The following is a 17,384-nucleotide window of genomic DNA, read 5'->3' as shown; positions in this document are numbered from 1 at the left end:
TCCAGCAACTTTGTTTTTGTCCAACCCTCTCTGCGTTCTGCAAGGACCATTCCCTTTGCCACTCCTTAGCTCGCACACACTCCCCACCATCTATTCCAACCCACCCAGCACCTTCCCTGTAACTGTAAAAGATACAACACCTTCCCAGACACCACCTCCCTCACCTCCATTCAAGGCCCTAAACAGCCCTTCCAAGTGAGACAGAGTTTCACCTGCATCTCCTCCAACCTATTCCATTGCATCTGGTGCTCCCGATGTGGTCTTCTCTACGTCGGTGAGACCAAACATAGGTTAGGTGACTGTTTTTCTGAGCATCTCTGCCTGGCCTGTAACGGCCAACCTAACCTCCCGGTCGCCGCCCATTTCAACTCCCCGCCCCACTCCCCCTCCGACATGTCCGTCCTCTGCCTCCTCCAGTGTCACAGCGACTTGAAACGCAAATTTAAGGAACACCACCTTATCTTCCGCCTTGGCACCCTAAAGCCTGCGGACTCAACATTAAGTTCTCCAATTTCAAGTAACCTTGCCACCCATCCCCCTGCCTCCATTCCATATCACCTTCTGACCCTCCCTTCCAGCCACCAACTGGATTCATCCCTCCCATCGATCAACCAGATCGTATCAAGCACCAGTGTCCACCTATCACCACCATTCCGCCTCCACCTGTTCCCTCCCCGTCTTTATCTGCATCTCCCCCCTACCCCTACATCCAGTCCTGAAGAAGGGTATTACCCACACATTGGCTGCTCCTTTCCTCCAAATGCTGCCTGGCCTGCTGTGTTCTTCCTGCCTCCTGTTTGTCTACCTTGGATTCCAGCATCTGCAATTTTTTTCATCTCTAATCAACTTGTACAAGCTTTTTCTCCTTACTGTTCTATGTTACCATGTAGTCCCCGTAACCCTTTCCTAGCTAATTCACACTGGCTTCCATTCACCCAACACATGATATTTAAAATCCTCATCTACAAATCTTTTGACCTTGGTCAGTCAGATATTTCAAGTCCTACTCTCTGGATTTTAGTCCCTCCATTTCTCTGCTTTCCCTTCACCAGATAATTTTGTTTTAAATAATACCTCTTCAATGTACCCCTTTGTAATTTTGTGTGTTGCTGGCTCTAAGTCCATTTCTGTACTCCAACATGTGAAGCAGTTCTTTACATTAAAAAGGTGCTGCTGTACCAATACAGTCATTGTTGGTATTCTAGTCAAAATGTGATATTTATGATAAACACTTCACTTCCCCTCTTGCCCCATTTAAGTATCAGATTTGCCTTTTAAAATTAAGCCTCAAAGCTGAATCACAAAGGGATCTGGGGGTACTTGTGCACAAAATAGAAAAAGTTAACACAGAGGTGTGGCAGATAATCAGGAAAGTTAATGGAATGTTGACCCTTATATCAAGTAGATTGAAGTATAAGACTAGGGAACTTTTACTGCAACTGTACAAGGTGCAGATGAGACTACATCTGGAATACTACAAGCAGTTTGGTCCCCTTGTTTAAAGAAAGATATCGTTTCACTGAAGACAGTTCAGAGAAGCCCAGTATCCAGGGATTGTCTAATGAGCAAAGACTAAACAGGTTGGGACTCTGCTCATTTTTCTAAACTCCATTGAGAAGCGACTTTATTGAAACATATAGAACTCTCAAGGGATTCAGCAGGGTAAATACTGAGAGGATGTTTCCCTCATGAGAGAATCTAGGACCAGAGGGCATGGTCTCAGGATAAACGGCTGCAAATTTAAAACTGAGATAAGAAGGAATTTCTTTTCTCAGAGGGTTAAGTGTCTTTGGAGCTCCTTGCCACAGAGCACTAACTGGGGCACAGTCCTTACGTATATTTAAGACTGAGATAGACAGATTCTTGATTTCAGCTGGAGTACCCTGTTATAACCTGCACAGACTAGCTAAAACTCCCAAACATTAATTTTATGATGCCAATTAAAATCTTATCCTGCAAGTGGACAAAATTGATTCTTTGTCACAGGACATTTGCTATGAACCAGAAAGACTTTGGAGAACTGCATTTAGAACCCAATTCTGAAGTTATAAGTGGTTAACTTTCTTTTTGAAATGCATTCATTAGTTGAACACTTGAGAAACACATATCAATACGGCCATAAGAAATGGGAACAGGAGTAGGCTATTCCACCCCTCAAGCTTGCTCCATTATTAGGTAGGATCGTGGCTGATCTGACATTTCTCACATCCATTTCCCATCTTTTCCCTGTATCCCTTGATTCCTCTACTGATTCAGAATGGGTTCTGAAGAAAGGTCAAAAACCCAAAATGTTAACTCTGCTTTCTCTCCACCAAACCTGCTAAAGTTTTCCAGCAATTTACAACTTCTAGCATTTGTTCTTTGGTTTTTTGTTACATCATGACACACAATTGCACAATAAATTATCACAAAATCACAAAACAGTGTTATGGTGCAGAAAGCGGCCATTCAGCCCGTCGTGCCTGCATCAGCTCGTTAAATGAGCATCATTACCTTCCTTTTCCCAACATATCAGAATGTAGCCATTATACTAGTTCATTTTTAGAGGGTCTTTTAAAGTATTAGTATTGTGAGTGATTGCTATGTGTCTACATATTAATCTGAATATTTTTACAAATGGAAAGCATTCGCTAATAGTGAATCACACTGTTGAGATCCCAAGTTACTTGGTATTAGATCATTTTATGTATTGTATCAACTTTAGGATAAGAAATTATTTATTAAATGAAAAAATAAATACACAAATTGGCACTGTTCAATCACTGTAAAACCAGTGGTCCCAACAGTCATATATGAAATAGTGTCAATTAGTTCTCAAGTAATTCAATGGCCTCAGAAGTAAATAAGCAACTTATTCATAATTATTTTAATAATTAGTACAGAGTAACTGAAAGTGACAATATTAATTAGTTATTCCATTACATGCATACATCTATGCTAACTAAACAACTCTTTTCGATTTTAATGAAGTAGGATGCAGATTTCTTTTAGCTAAAATTGTTCAGATTCTTTCTGTAAATGAATAACTAGACTTTCAAATAACATTGGTATTCAGATATACTTACAACATTGCGAACCTGGAACGGATAAAGGTCTCTCCTCTTCTTGGAAAACAAACTAATTTAAAGAAGATTGTATAATCAAACCTCAATATTACACGTCACATCAATTTAAGTGCAGTAAAGCATTGGACACTTGAAGACCTTTCATAACATGTCATGTTCTGTAATGGCACAGAGCGTTCAGCATAAAATGGCCGTCAGCCATATATAGCCCACATTTTGTGGTAATCGATGAGGCAACATTACAGTCAACAGTGATTGGTATTCATCCTGCTGACAGCTGGCCATAAAATTTGAGGGCTTTTGAGGAAAAATTTGCTCCAATTGTGTATCTGGTTAGTTGTGGTGCCCTCAGTTGTGCATGTGAGAGCAGAACAAGAAACAGCAAGGTTTTTCGACCTAAGAGATTGAAGCATTCTCACTGCAATTCCTGCAAACACTAGCACTGCTTTGTTGGATGTTTGGTAGAAAACTCACAGGAAAGTACTCCTACATAATGCATCGCATTTATTTCAATGCTCAGCTATCAAGGAGGATCTGGTATAGCACAGACTGTGGAGGCATAACTGCACTAATGCATTGCTGTACAATTTAGTCTAGTAGTGAACTATAGTAGCGAACACTGATTGCCACACCATTACTCCTATTGCCAATGTCTCGTAATAGAACGATGTAACAATTCAATCCAAAGGAGAAACATTTTTTCTTTAACCCTCAAAGTCATGTCAAGAATGTAACTTCAAGGATTAGGGTTGCCAAAATGATAAAATATTGTTTGTGCTTGAAATATAAAATAACAAAATTTTCTGCCCTACAGTTTTAAAAGTTCAAATTGGGGAAAACTATCAAAACCAAAGACTTAAACCTGAATATACTGATTATGAGTCTGCCCGTCATGCTGGGTGCATTTTTTAAAAAAGAAATGTCCAAAATTTCAAATATTCCCAACTTTTCCCAATTTGTTTCAATAGATGAGTTCTACAGCATGAGTTTCAAGTGAATAATAAAGCATATAGTGATCATATCTGTAATTTCAATTGCACCATATTTAACACTTACATCATCATGATCCCTCATTGCATTCAGTTGCTCCAATTTTTTGGCCCAGTACCGTGCCTCCTCTTCTGGGATATCTGCAACAGAAAGTAGAAGCTTTCAAGTAAATTTGAAAAAATGCTTATACTTCAGAACTTTTTTTTTTGACAAATCTGTACTATACTTCAAAATAATTCAAAGTTAACAGAATATTGCAATGAGCTATTGAAATGCAATGTAAAAAGTGGATTAAAATGCAACTCTTAAAAATCTGACAATTAGACCAGATGCAGTCAAATCACATCATGGCAATTCAATAATTTCATTGAATTCAGTAGAGGGTTTTAAGGTCAATGCTGGCTATGAAGAAAACTTTGCTTTTTCTCATGAACTTACAGTAATAGGTTCAATTCTTCGTTTGACCATTTTATCCATCAGTATTTCTGAAATGCTTGGGTAGTTCTCCAAAAGGGTTACAATTCTTTGAGGATTTTTTTTTTATTAGCTATATTTTGTACTTAATTTCAGAAGTTTTGTATGGATTACAAATGCAATTTTATATAAATCATGAATTTTTTTAAAAATTGTAAAATTGTTAGTGGACAACAAGTCCAGTTCAAGTTTGGCCTTGAAGTTCCACTAATTTTTCCATCAATTTTTTCAGACAGAATGTAGCAAAGTGCCAGTTAGGGGCTGCTGCTGGAATTTGGTGGAGAGTAGACCAAGAATTGGCACAAATTGCTTAGTTGAAACATTGTGGTGTTGGATTCAGGGCTGAGACAAGGAGAGTATGTAGAAGTTTTGTTTCAAAGATGCTATATAAGGTGTAGTGTGCAGAAATGACATGAGGAAAGGCTCCGGCATAGCAATAATGTCACTGAACTAGTGATCCAAAGGCCCAAGCTATGGTTTAGGGACATAGGTTCAAAGCCCAACATGGTAGCTGGTAGAATTTAAATTTGATTAATAAATCTCAAATTTAAAAAAAGTCATGAAATTATTATATTAAAATCTTGTTTGCTATTGCCCCTAGGGAAAAACTTTTGCCATCCTTGATTTGATGAGGTTTCTTAAATGCCATCTGAAATGACCTAGCCAGCCACTCAGCTGTATCAAACCACTGCAAAATCCAAAAAGAATGAAGGCACCATCTGACATCGACCTAGATACCAGGAAACATCTGGGAGAACTGTTCCACAGTCCAGTCAGCCTGCCTTGGTCATATTCATCAAATTGCATTTTACAGACCATGGCCAAGACCCCACCACCACCATCCCTGTTCATCCAAACCCACTGGCAGAACAGGCCCACCAGATATAGCAGCACTGTGGGATACATCTGAAAAATGGCCTCAAATATTAACTCTGAACTACAGAAAGTCTCTTGACATCAGATCAAACATCGACAAGAAACCTCCTGCTCATTACCACGTATCACACCTACCTTAGCTCATGAACCATACTGCATGTTGAAGACCATTTCAAAGAAGCATTTAAGGTGGCAAGGGCATAGAAAATACTCTGGGTCGGGGACTTTAATGTCAATTACAAAAGTAGCTCACTAGCACCACTACTCTAAGCCAGCTGAGTACTAAAGGATGTATTGTTGAGACTCGGTCTGTACATGTGTTGAAGGAATAAGAAAGAAAACTTGACCTCATTATACCAACTGAGCTATGGAAGGTGTATTTGTCCAGTACATTAGTGGTTGACCACCATCACTTATTGTGGAGATGAAATGCTGTCTTTGTGTTGTGTGGCATTGCCACCGTACTAAACAGGATAGTTTTGAACAGTTCGAGTAACTCAAAACTGAGCCTTGAGGAATTGTAGACCATCAGCAGCAGTGGAATTGTATTCAGCCACAATCTGTAACCTCATAGCCTGGCTGATTCCCCTCCTTTATCATCACTATCAAGCCAGGCATCAACTGGTGCAGGAGAGCATTTTGAGAGCAGTACCAGTGACACTTAAAAAGGAGGGGACAACCTGGTAAAGCTATATCATAGGACTTCTTGCATGCCAAAAGGCAGAAGCAGTGAGGGATAGGCAGAGCCAAGTAGACCACAACCAATAGATCACCACAACCAATAAGTTGTACCATCCTGCTACATCCAGATGTGCATGGAGGACAATTAAAGAACTATCAGGAGGACAATGATCCACAAATATCCCCATTCTTAATGATGGTGGAGCCCTGCACGTCAGTGCAAGAGACAAAGCTAAAGCATTTGTATTCCTTTTCAGAACAAATTGTTCAGTAGATGATCCACATGGTATCAAGAAACAGTTGAAGACACTGGATACTGCAAAGGCTATGGATTCTGACAACATTTTATCAATAGTACTGAAGACTTGGGCCCCAGACTTCTACCAAACTGTTCCAGAGCAGCTATTACACTGGCATCCACCCAGCAATATGGACAATTGCCCAAGTTTGGCCCATTCACAAAAAGCAGCATAAATTCACCCCAGTCAATTAACAGCACATCAGTGTATTCTTGATCATCAGCAAAGCAACTAGGGAGGGGGAGGGAAGAAATAAATATCTCTATCAGGTGGCACTTGTTCAAATATAATCTGTGCATAAATGCTCAGCTTAGATTTCACCAAGGCCTCTCCATCTGCACGAAAAAAAAATCAGGCACCAAAGTTGGTTTCAATTACAATGAAGTAACGACAACAGACAATTACATTTGGGTAATAAAATTTGTATGAAACTCAATTATCTCTTCTCTTCTACACCACACATCGATTTTCCCCACGATCCCCCACCACCAACCAACTACAAAGGTGGAATAGATTTTCAGCTTCAAAATGGTTCTAAATTTACAGTTTTTCACATACCTTTACTACGTACGATTTTCAAATTAGTGTCTAAATGTTTTTATTTTTGATGAGCAGTTAATGAAATTAAGGTTTCTTTTTATACCTCTTTAAATTTGCTTACTTACTGTTAGTAAATGGTTAACCATTGCAAATGACAATTAAATCAACCAAATTAAACTGAGAACAATCACATCTTCCTGTATTTGCTATTCTGTGGAGTGCCTGTTACATCTAAACTACACACCCGATTTGAAATGTAATTGAAATATGAAGACAGCTGTCACTTATTTTGTAAAATGTGCTCCATGTGCAAATTGCATCACAAGAATATTATTCCATTGCAAAAGTCCTGTTTCAGTTTGAACTCTGATCAACTGACTTCCCCACGTTCCATCACCTGCTAACCTATATGATTTTGTTTTATTTTTAAAAGTATACATTTCCAAGTTAGGTTATTGACTGTACAGATGTGACTGATCAGTCTCAAACAGTGATATTTCACAATGACAATATTTTCTTGATTTTTTTCTTCAATGAGCTGAGAAGGTTCAGTATTAATACATAATGCCAAAAATTCTGCAACTACATAAAAAAGTATCAATGATAAATTCTGACAATAATAATCAGTACCTTCACTAAAGTTTAGTTATGATTGTGTATGCATTATACTCAATCAACAGAACTTAACGTAGCGGAAGTGATTTGGTTGACCAACAGCAATCATCTTTTGTTCACTTTTGTTCTAAAAATTTAATTCTGATCTGTACAGATATTAATAACTATTAAAACACTGCAGTATGGTGTTTTAGTGACATTCTGACATAAAGAAAATCATTAAGAAATTAACTTTACAAGCTTAGAACTAAATTGTGGAAAAACGTTACGCAATAAAGCAACCAAACAGTGGGAGTAGTATCAATCTAACAGATCACTGGTACCGCAGCACCACACTGACGTGACGGAATGGATCTCTATTTACAAAGGTAAACATGAGGACACTACTTAAACTTGAAAAATAACATTGATTACTTCTTACCAAGGTAACAGAAATAGTAATTTTGAATAATGTGCCGAAAAATGTTAACTAATTCCTATACACCTGGACAGAAATGCCCAAAACTATAACTTTTCTCACAATTCTAACAGTAGCCATTTCTTCTTTCTTGCATCTAAACAGCCTACTTCCAACAGAATTCAGATATTTTATCAATTCCAATACAGGTCCACTACTTGGTTGGCATGGTGGCTCAGTGGTTATCACTGCTGCCTCATAGCACCAGAGAGCCAGGTTTGATTCTACCCTTGGGCAACTGTCTGTGTGGAGTTTGTAGTCTGTGTAGCTGTCCTCCAAGTGCATCAGTTTCCTCCCACAGTCCACAGATGTGCAGGTTAGGTGAACTGGACATGCTAAATTGCCCACACGTGCAGGCTAAGTGGATTAGCCATAGGAAGTATACATGCTGGCTAGATTAATGAATAACAAATGTCAACCCAAAGGAAACATATCATACCCCTTCACTGAACCCCAAACACCATGCCAATGAACAGTTTCTGCAGTATATGTTGCCCCTTCATCCAGAACACCAACTTTTTTGTATCTGTCTGGAGGTATGTAACTGTAGGGAGTGTTCAGATGGGAGTGAGAGTTTTAACTAGTAGGGGTATATGTAAACTGTTCATAGTTGTTCACATGAGGTTAGAATCTATTTATTTGTCATAACAGTTCTCATTAAGCACAGAAACTTGGCTCATGTTTTCTGTTAACCTGAGTTAATCAGACACACATGGAACTTGCATACTTTGACAAAATTAACTTTTGTGACAACTCCAGGAAAGTCAGGCCTTCATTTCCAGTGTGCTACTCCAGCGAGCTGTAACAAATGAGCCAACTATCAACTAATATTCAGCAACCTTACAGAATATTTTCATCTTTAATCATAACCAAATATAATTATTTAAAACCAATACATTATGCTATCGTTGCTCTGCTTTGGTGCCAATTTGGCCATGGAAATATTTTTCCAAAGAAGGAAGGTACATAGGTACGAGATTTTAAAAGAAACAAACAAATGCAAAGTAACAGTGAAAGAAAGAATTTGATTCATTCAGTAAAGTTATTAAATGCTTTGAACAGACAGTGAAAGGATGAAAGTCATAGTGAGAACTACAAATAAGTTTCATAATTTCAAATAATACGCACTCCAAAACAATCAAAAGGCGAAGTTTGCAAAATTTCTAATATAGCTTTAATACACAAACACCACTGTTTGTAGTCATGTGAACACTGATAAATGAGAAATGGATCCTAACGAAACTAGAAGAAAAAAAATAACCCAAAGCTCAGTCAAAACCTACCAAGTGGTAACTCAAATCGAGTGTCCAACAAAATCCTGTGAAATGTTGGGTCTTTTGTTCCACAGATTTCATTATCTGTCATTATAACCTCTGAGTCAAGAGTCAGCCATTCACCAGGTCCCTCCTTCAAAGAGAAAGAGGAAAGAAAGTGATTGAAATAGAGGAAGATGAACAAAGACAGAAAAGGAAGATATAGTTTAGTTTTGAATGAATCCAACATACATGTTTGCAAGTACCAAGTGTATTGAGGAAGGAAGGATGTGCCTCTTTTATTGATTATAGACGGTTGAGTCAGTAGCATCCACTTATATTGTTCATAAGCAAGAACATTGATACAACATAGAAAAAAATACAAGCAGCTAAGTGCGCATTCAACCTTTGAAATAATGCAGATCTAATGAAAGAACAATTCAACCTAATCACAAATACCAGGTCATCGCCTCTCTATGTAAACTGTTTATCATTAACTCAAAATGTATGGCTTTAAAATATCGATTTTATTGTGCATAAATTTATCAAAAACAAATGTAGTTGTTCATTTTTCTAAAAAAAATTGGTCTAGACACTAAATACAAGAGAGTTATACCAGTCCTGAAAGCACTACAAAAAGAATAATTATTAGGATAAGAGAGAGAGCAATGAGAAAAGACAAGAGTAAATTGGACTTTTCAGCCTTCAGATAATGGTAACTGACAAGGGACATAATACAGATCTGTATATTAGTACATGACATTGAAAAAGATAAATCCAGAAACGACATCAAATCAAATGGTGATATTAAGATAATTCAAATTAGTGAAAGGCAAAGCCATCCGATTTCAAGTGGTTCTGCACACAAGTAGTGTTTAATAAAAGAAATGAATATCCAAATATTATAACAGAAAGTAAATCTGAACAAAGTAAACAGCTAGATACTGGTTTGGAGAAAGAATAATGGCCATAAAGAGCAAGGATGCTTCTCCCAATCCCAAATTTCACTCCTTCCTAATTTGGTCTCAGCAACACCCTCCTCAAAAAAAATTAAGACTCCAGTAACCCTACCCCAGCCACTGGCCACAACTTTTCTGACCACAGTCATCCTCCCCTTCCCTGGACTCCTTTCCCAATTCCATCCTACTTTCTGAACCCTTATGCTACTATCGTGAAAGCTGCTGTGATATCTCTTCACTATCACGCTATGATATTACCCTGTACTGGTGTGCAAGGTTCAATAGTCATGAGGTTTCAGGTCTCCATTAAGGTGCCTGGAGTTTAACGAACCAAGTGTTTACCAATTGCAAATGATCAAAACTAAAGGAACTTTGATGAACTGCTCAACTATTGACAGTGCAGTGGCTTGGTATCACAATCATAAGTAATAATAATTTCCAAGCATATTACAAAAATTCAAATCTTTTATATATTCTTGAAAAATAAATTGTAGAAATAGTTTAAGATTGTTTTAAGATTTTTACTATACAGTAAAAGCAGCACAGAAATAGGCCTTGTAGCCAATTTACCTGTGATGTTCACACATCTCAAGCCCCTTGCCATTCTGGTTACCTCATGTTGAACATATTCAACTAAAAGATTTCAATAAAATCAAAAACTTTTATAGCTTTATCCATATGTACAGCCCAAACATTAAACAGCTTCTCGAAAGCAAAAGCTAGTATTAACAGGAACATCAGCTTTTATGAAGGTGAGGAAAATTAATTAATTTATGTTATTTTTAGTTAACAAATTAGGATTATTTAGGCAAAATTTGACAAACTGCACATCCATCCTCAACAATGCAAATTTAAAGTGAAAATTTCCAAAGAAAATTAAATACATTTATATTTTTTAAAAAATCAAAATTCTGTTACTGAATAATTGGATTTGCTGAGTCAATCTATTTTAGAGTCAGAGTTTTACAGCATGGAAAGAGGCCCATCATGTCTAGGCCAGTCATCAAAAACCTATCTACTCTAATCCCATTTTCTAGCACTTGGTCCACAGCCTTGTATGCTTTGGCACTTCAAGTGATCGCCTAAGTACTTCATAAATATTGTGATAGTTTCTGCCTCTACACCCTTTCAGGTAGTAAGTTCCAGATGGCCACCACCCTTCTGTGTGAAAAAGATTTTCTTCAAATCCCTGACAAACCTCCAGCCCTTTATCTTAAATCTTTGCTCCCTAATTATTGAATCCTTCTACTGAGGGGAAAAGCTTCTTCTACCTACTTTATCTGTGCTCCTCAATTTTGTACACCTCAATCAGGTTCACGCCACTCCTCCCCCCACCCCCACCACCCCAAGCCTTCTCTGCTCAAAGGAAAACAGCCTTCACCTCCCTAGTCTCTCTTCATACCTGAAGGCAACATCCTGGCAGATCTCCTCTGCACACTGCCTAGTGCAAGCACAGTCTTCCTATAGTTTGATGACTAGAACTGCACTCAATACTCTAGTTGGCCTAGTAAATGTGTTATACGGCTCCATCATAATTTCCCTGCTCTTGTATTTGATGCCTCCACTAATAAAAGCAAGTATCCCAGTCTTCTCAACTACCTTATTCGTTTGCCCTGTTGTCAAGGATCTGCGGACATGCACCCTAATATCCTTCTGATCCTCAGTACTAAATAAGATCCTACCAGTCATTGTGTACTCCCTTGCCTTGTCGGTCCTTCCAAAATGCTTTATCTCTCACTTTTCTAAATCAAATTTCATTTGCCATTACTTGATTATCTTACCAGCCTGTCTATATTGTCTAAGGCTTTCCTCCTCACTATTTACCATATCACCAATTTTCTGCAAAAGTACTAATTAAATCTCCTACATTCATGTCTAGATCATTAATGCAGACCACAAACATAAAGGGACCCAACCTTGAGATATGCCACTAGACACAGCCTTCCAGTTAAGAAAAGACTTGTGTCATCACTCTCTGCTTCCTACCACTCAGCCAATTTTGGATACAATTTGCTAAATTGCCCTGGATCCCATGGGTTCTGGCCTTCTTGGCCAAACTCCATGTGAGACTTTGTCCAAAGCTTTCCTGAAGTCCATGCCGACTACATCCACTGTGCTACCCATCTGATCACAACTCCCAAAAAAAAACTCAGTCAAAGCTATTAGACATGATCGCCCCTGACAAAGCCATGCATGACTAGTCTTGATTAGTCCTTGCCTTTCCAAGTGGAAATTATCCTCTTCCTCAATTCTTTACTGCCGCCCCCGCCACCACCCCACCCCCGACCCCAACCCCCAACCCCCCGGCAATAGTTTCCCTACTATTGTTGTTAGACTCACTGGCCTATAGTTCTCGGGTTTATTCCGATCACCTTTCTTGAATAATGTTACCGTATTAGCCGTTCTCCAGTTCCCTAGCACCCCTCATGTGTCCAGAGCAGATTTGAAAATTAATGTGACTGCCCCTGCTATCTCCTGCCTTGTCTCCCATCTCTTCTGGGCCTGGGCAATTATCTAATTTTAAGCTTGCAAAAACTTCTCCCTCTCAATTGTAATTTATTCAAGTATATCACAATCCTTCTCCTTTTACAACTTACTCTTTGCAACTTAAACTTATTCATTATAGCTTAAACTTTTCTAATTTATTTAAAAGAAGACTGTCTGATTCTGGCCATGTAATAAATGGCCAAATGTGCTAGATATAGCAATAAGCTAAGACTGCAAGAAATAGGAGGAATTGACTACATGTCCCATCAACCTGCTCTACCAGATCATGGCTGATCTTGGGCTTTAAATCCATGTTGCTGCAATCACCCCTCCACCCCTTTATCTCTTTAGCAAAGGCTGTGGGCACTGACAATATACAGTCTGTTACTGAAACCCTCATCCTTCTTCATTACTTCTGTTCCCAACTCTTACAATACATGCCAACTAGCTGCCCAAATTCTACTCTCTAATCTTAATCTTCAAAACACTCTTGCCTGCATCTCAACTTGCAACATGTATCATTCTAGCATGTGCTTGCCAACCTTCATTGGTTCCTGCTTAAGCAATGTCGATTTTAAAATATTCGTTCATTATTTCAAGATCCTTTAATGGCCTAGCCCTCCCCTTCTCTAACCTATAGTCCTCCAAGACATCCACATTCTTCTAATTCTGGCATCTTGTGCAGCACCAGTCATATTTGCTCCACAATTGTTCCATGTACCTTCAGATGCCTAAGCCTCAAGCTCTGTAATTTCCTCCCTACATCTCTGCCACTCCATTTATTTTCCTCTTTTAAGAAGCTTCTTATAGCTGATCCTTTTTGAACAAGCTTTTGGGATCTGATCTACTGTCTTCTTATTTTATGTCATATTTTATAATGCTCCTGCTAAGTATCTTACAATGCTCATTACTTACAATGGTGCCAGATAAATATAAGCTGTTGATTGAACACCAGAATTGGCCACTGCTTAAGACTCAGTATTCAAGTCCTAAAACACAAGTACCTATCTGAAAAATGAAAAACTGTCCAAACAAAATGGCAGGACACAATTCAATCGGAATGTTCACTGCTAATGGTGTTTTGTTCCATTTGCTGCAACTCAGATCATGAAGCAGTGTGGAGTTGGAGGGACACAGCAGGTCAGGCAGCATCAGAGAAGTAGAAAAGTCGACGTTTCAGGTTTACACTCTCCTGATATAGGGTGTAAACTCAAAACGTTGACTTTCCTACTCCTCTGATGCTGCCTGACCTGCTGTTTCCTCCAGCTCCACACTGTATTGACTCTGACTCCACATCTGCAGTTTTTGCTATCTCCCAGATCATGAAGCAGTCTATGTCATGCAGCAAGACATTCAGGGTTGGTCTGATAGGTGGCAACTAATATCTGTGTCACTCAAATGCCAGATAATAACAACGGATCATCTAATCAACTCCCCTCGACTCATCTTCATTACTGTAATTGAATCCCCTAACAACATCCAGCAGGTCATCACTGATCTAACTGGATCAGCCACAAAGATTGGGCAGTAGATATATGAGAACACAACAACCTTAAGTTTATTACTACCCTGATTTGGAAAAACGTCGCTGTTTCTCCAACACCACTGGGTCAAAAATCCTCAAATTCCCTTCTAAAGGCACGATAGGATTCTCTTCACCACACAAAATTCAATGGTTTAAGAACATAGCTCAGCAATACCATCACAAGAGAAAGCAAATTACAAGCATGTTGTCATAAAAATCACAAATAAAAATGTCACCAATAGACCAATCACTACATTGTATCCATGTCATGAAGATCTAGTCAGCCTAAACTCACCTTCCAATGCTACAAGCCTAGTGCAAAATATAAAGAAAACCCTATCATGACTAATCATGAACAAAATTACAAACACTACAAAATTAACATGCTTGTGCCAGTCACTAATGTTTAAATAAGAATACCCCATATTTGGTAACAATACATGCTGACAATGAAACAATACTCCATCACCTCTATTATGCAATAATTTTAAGAATTAATCAATAAACTTTAGCAGAGAAAGTTTCAGCGATAGTAGAATTCAACTGAATAATTTTTAAATTTCAATACTACTTAGACACCTGGCACAATAGAAGAGAACATTGCTTTTCAATATCCCCCAGAAGATACACTGAATGAATGTAAAATAAGATACGTTCTAGAGTACAGCCATACCACGCCTATATCATGAAGCACATATAAAGCATACGATTATGGTAAATTCCCAAAAAAGACACTATAACTTGTTAAATGAAAACAAAATGGTTAGCAGGTGAATGAAATTGGACAATCTCACTCAATGTATTTAAAATATCACCAACCATTGGAGTACAAAACACCATTGCCATCATTAAGTTCCTTTGATTCAGTAATTGCTAGAGTGTATTTTTAGATTAATAGATTTGTACTTTAGTTATTGACTGCTTTGGAAGCTAATGTTTGCAATTACACTACAACTATAAAATAAGCCCAAATCAATTTCACTTGACATATGGTAAGAAATTATAGAGTCAGTCAGATGTCTGGAACAAAAAGGAGTTAGACTACTTTCTTCAAAGCCTCCATCCAAAGCGATCTGAAGCCATAATGCTCAACATTGCAACTTTAGTATCAAAATTGTATTTTTAATATCCCATCTTGGCAAATCATCAAAATACACCATTCAAAAATGAAATATTAGTTGCAAATTCACTGTTACCTCATTTGACTGTCGTATGTTTCGTAAAGGAATCCACACAGTACCGACCATTGTGTCCCAGATCAATCCTTTGTTCCACACTTCCACAGTTAAACCAAGGTCCAAACGGTTGATTTCACTAAGCAGTAACAAATAAAGCGGTCACTTGCAACCACTGAAAAATGTACATATACATTGTAAAAATAAGAATGTTGAATAAAATCCTAACAGAGAGCTGGCCTGATAAGTCGTAGTAACAAAGCTTAGAGAATTAGAGATATATAACACATTTAGTTCCTTTACCATGTATAATAACTTGATCATTTGATAAATATTAGTACCATCAGATGAGGATAAGTGAATCATCTCCCCTCTTTTTGTCACCTTCAGTTGGCTATAATGTTATGGACAAGACCAAATCCCCTCAAAATATATTAAGAAGGTAGCTCAGACCCTAATATTTTCTTATTTTAAAAGGTAAGTGTACGGTGTTGCATTCCACATACAATTTGATTGGTCAAACAACTCGACTTCAAGCAAAACATACCTTATTTTTACACGGCTGTTAAAATGCAGACAGAATAAACGAAAACAATTGGCTTAACTGTAACTCTATCAACATGCTTAACAAAATATTAACTACTATGAATTAACTGTTCCAATATAGTAACATCCCATAAACACACCCTTGGTGAAGACAAATTCTATATAAAATAAATTTTCTGACATGCAATTCTAGTAAGAGAGAGAGGAGTAAGAACTTCCACATCCAGCTTCAAGACTCCAGCAACAGCTGGATGCTGAAACCAAAAATCCTGATTCTATGGGAGCTTGACCCTACCCATTCAGGTTGCTTACAGAGTCATAGAGATGTACAGCTTGGAAACAGATCCTCCTGTCCAACTCATCCATGCCGTCCAGATATCCTAAATTAATCTAGTCCCATTTGCCAACTTTTGGCCCATATCTCTTTAACCTTTTCTATTCATATACCCAATCAGATGCCTTTTAAATGTTGTAATTATACCAGCCTCTACAATTTCCTCTGGCAGTTCATTCCATGCATGCACCACCCTCTGTGTGAAAAAGTTGTCCCTTAGGTCCCTGTTAAATCTTTCCCTTCTCACCTTAAACCCATGCTCTCTAGTTTTGGACCTGAATATTCACCCTATGGCACGCCCTCATGATTTTATAAACCTTCTATTGTTCCAACATTAAAAATAAACCCAAGGGCTCACAAGCTGTTTATTGGCTTTGAGCAGACCACTTGACACCTCTGTATCCAATTTTTCTTCGTAAAAAAAGCCTGGACAAAGCCGAAGTGGAGTCACAATAAAAGTGATGATTACGTTTAGCACACAGCTATAACACACAAATTAAAATTTAGCTTGCTAGTTCAAAAATAAATCACCATTACAAGGTTTTCTTAAGCGAAAGAAAGAGCACTTACTAAACCAAAGAAAAATAAAATTCAGAATCAAACACACTCTGGCATAAATAGCAAGAACTGCAGATGCTGCCTGGCCTACTGTATTCCTTAAGCTCCATACTGTTTTATCACATACTCAGGTATAATGTTTAAAAATAGAGAGCGCATCTGGTACAAAAAGGAAGATCAGAATATGCAGTTTAAGAAGTCCTTAGAGACACGGAGGTGTTCGGTTTAACCCAAAACCAGGTATGCTGGCTTGCATCTCTCGCTATGGGGGAGGAGAGAGAGACAGCTAGGTCTGCTAAATCATTTTTCTCTCCTCATCTCAAAAGCTGTTGCCCGAGATACATTTCATGTATGGATTTCAGTATCTAGTCTCATTTTTAACCGCTCCACCCACCCCCCCACAAAAAGGATAATCTACAGACAGGTCTTCCATACATATATGTGGAACTTCCAGAAATCAGATAGGAAATACAGATCTGAGTGATTGGTTTCAGTCATTCTGATAGCATATTAATTTTACTTCAGACTGGATCTTGCTTATTGATGGTTT

At 38.1% G+C, this 17,384-nt stretch overlaps 1 protein-coding gene across 1 annotated transcript in view; it reads right to left on the bottom strand.

Annotated features, from left to right (window-relative positions):
• Positions 1-17,384, bottom strand: part of LOC109931109 (protein unc-13 homolog A) — a 342,784-nt gene that overhangs the window by 284,952 nt on the left and 40,448 nt on the right. The window contains exons 4-7 of the mRNA XM_048613913.1: positions 15,418-15,535; positions 9,281-9,404; positions 4,122-4,195; positions 3,066-3,117 (exon numbers count right to left, since the gene is read on the bottom strand). Of these exons, the coding sequence (XP_048469870.1) occupies positions 3,066-3,117; positions 4,122-4,195; positions 9,281-9,404; positions 15,418-15,535 (368 nt within the window). The remainder of the gene's footprint in view (positions 1-3,065; positions 3,118-4,121; positions 4,196-9,280; positions 9,405-15,417; positions 15,536-17,384) is intronic.

This window comes from Rhincodon typus, chromosome 29 (genome assembly GCF_021869965.1).
Source record: "Rhincodon typus isolate 14 chromosome 29, sRhiTyp1.1, whole genome shotgun sequence".
Lineage (NCBI taxonomy): Eukaryota > Metazoa > Chordata > Chondrichthyes > Orectolobiformes > Rhincodontidae > Rhincodon > Rhincodon typus.
This window is presented reverse-complemented; position numbering and strand designations above follow the sequence as displayed.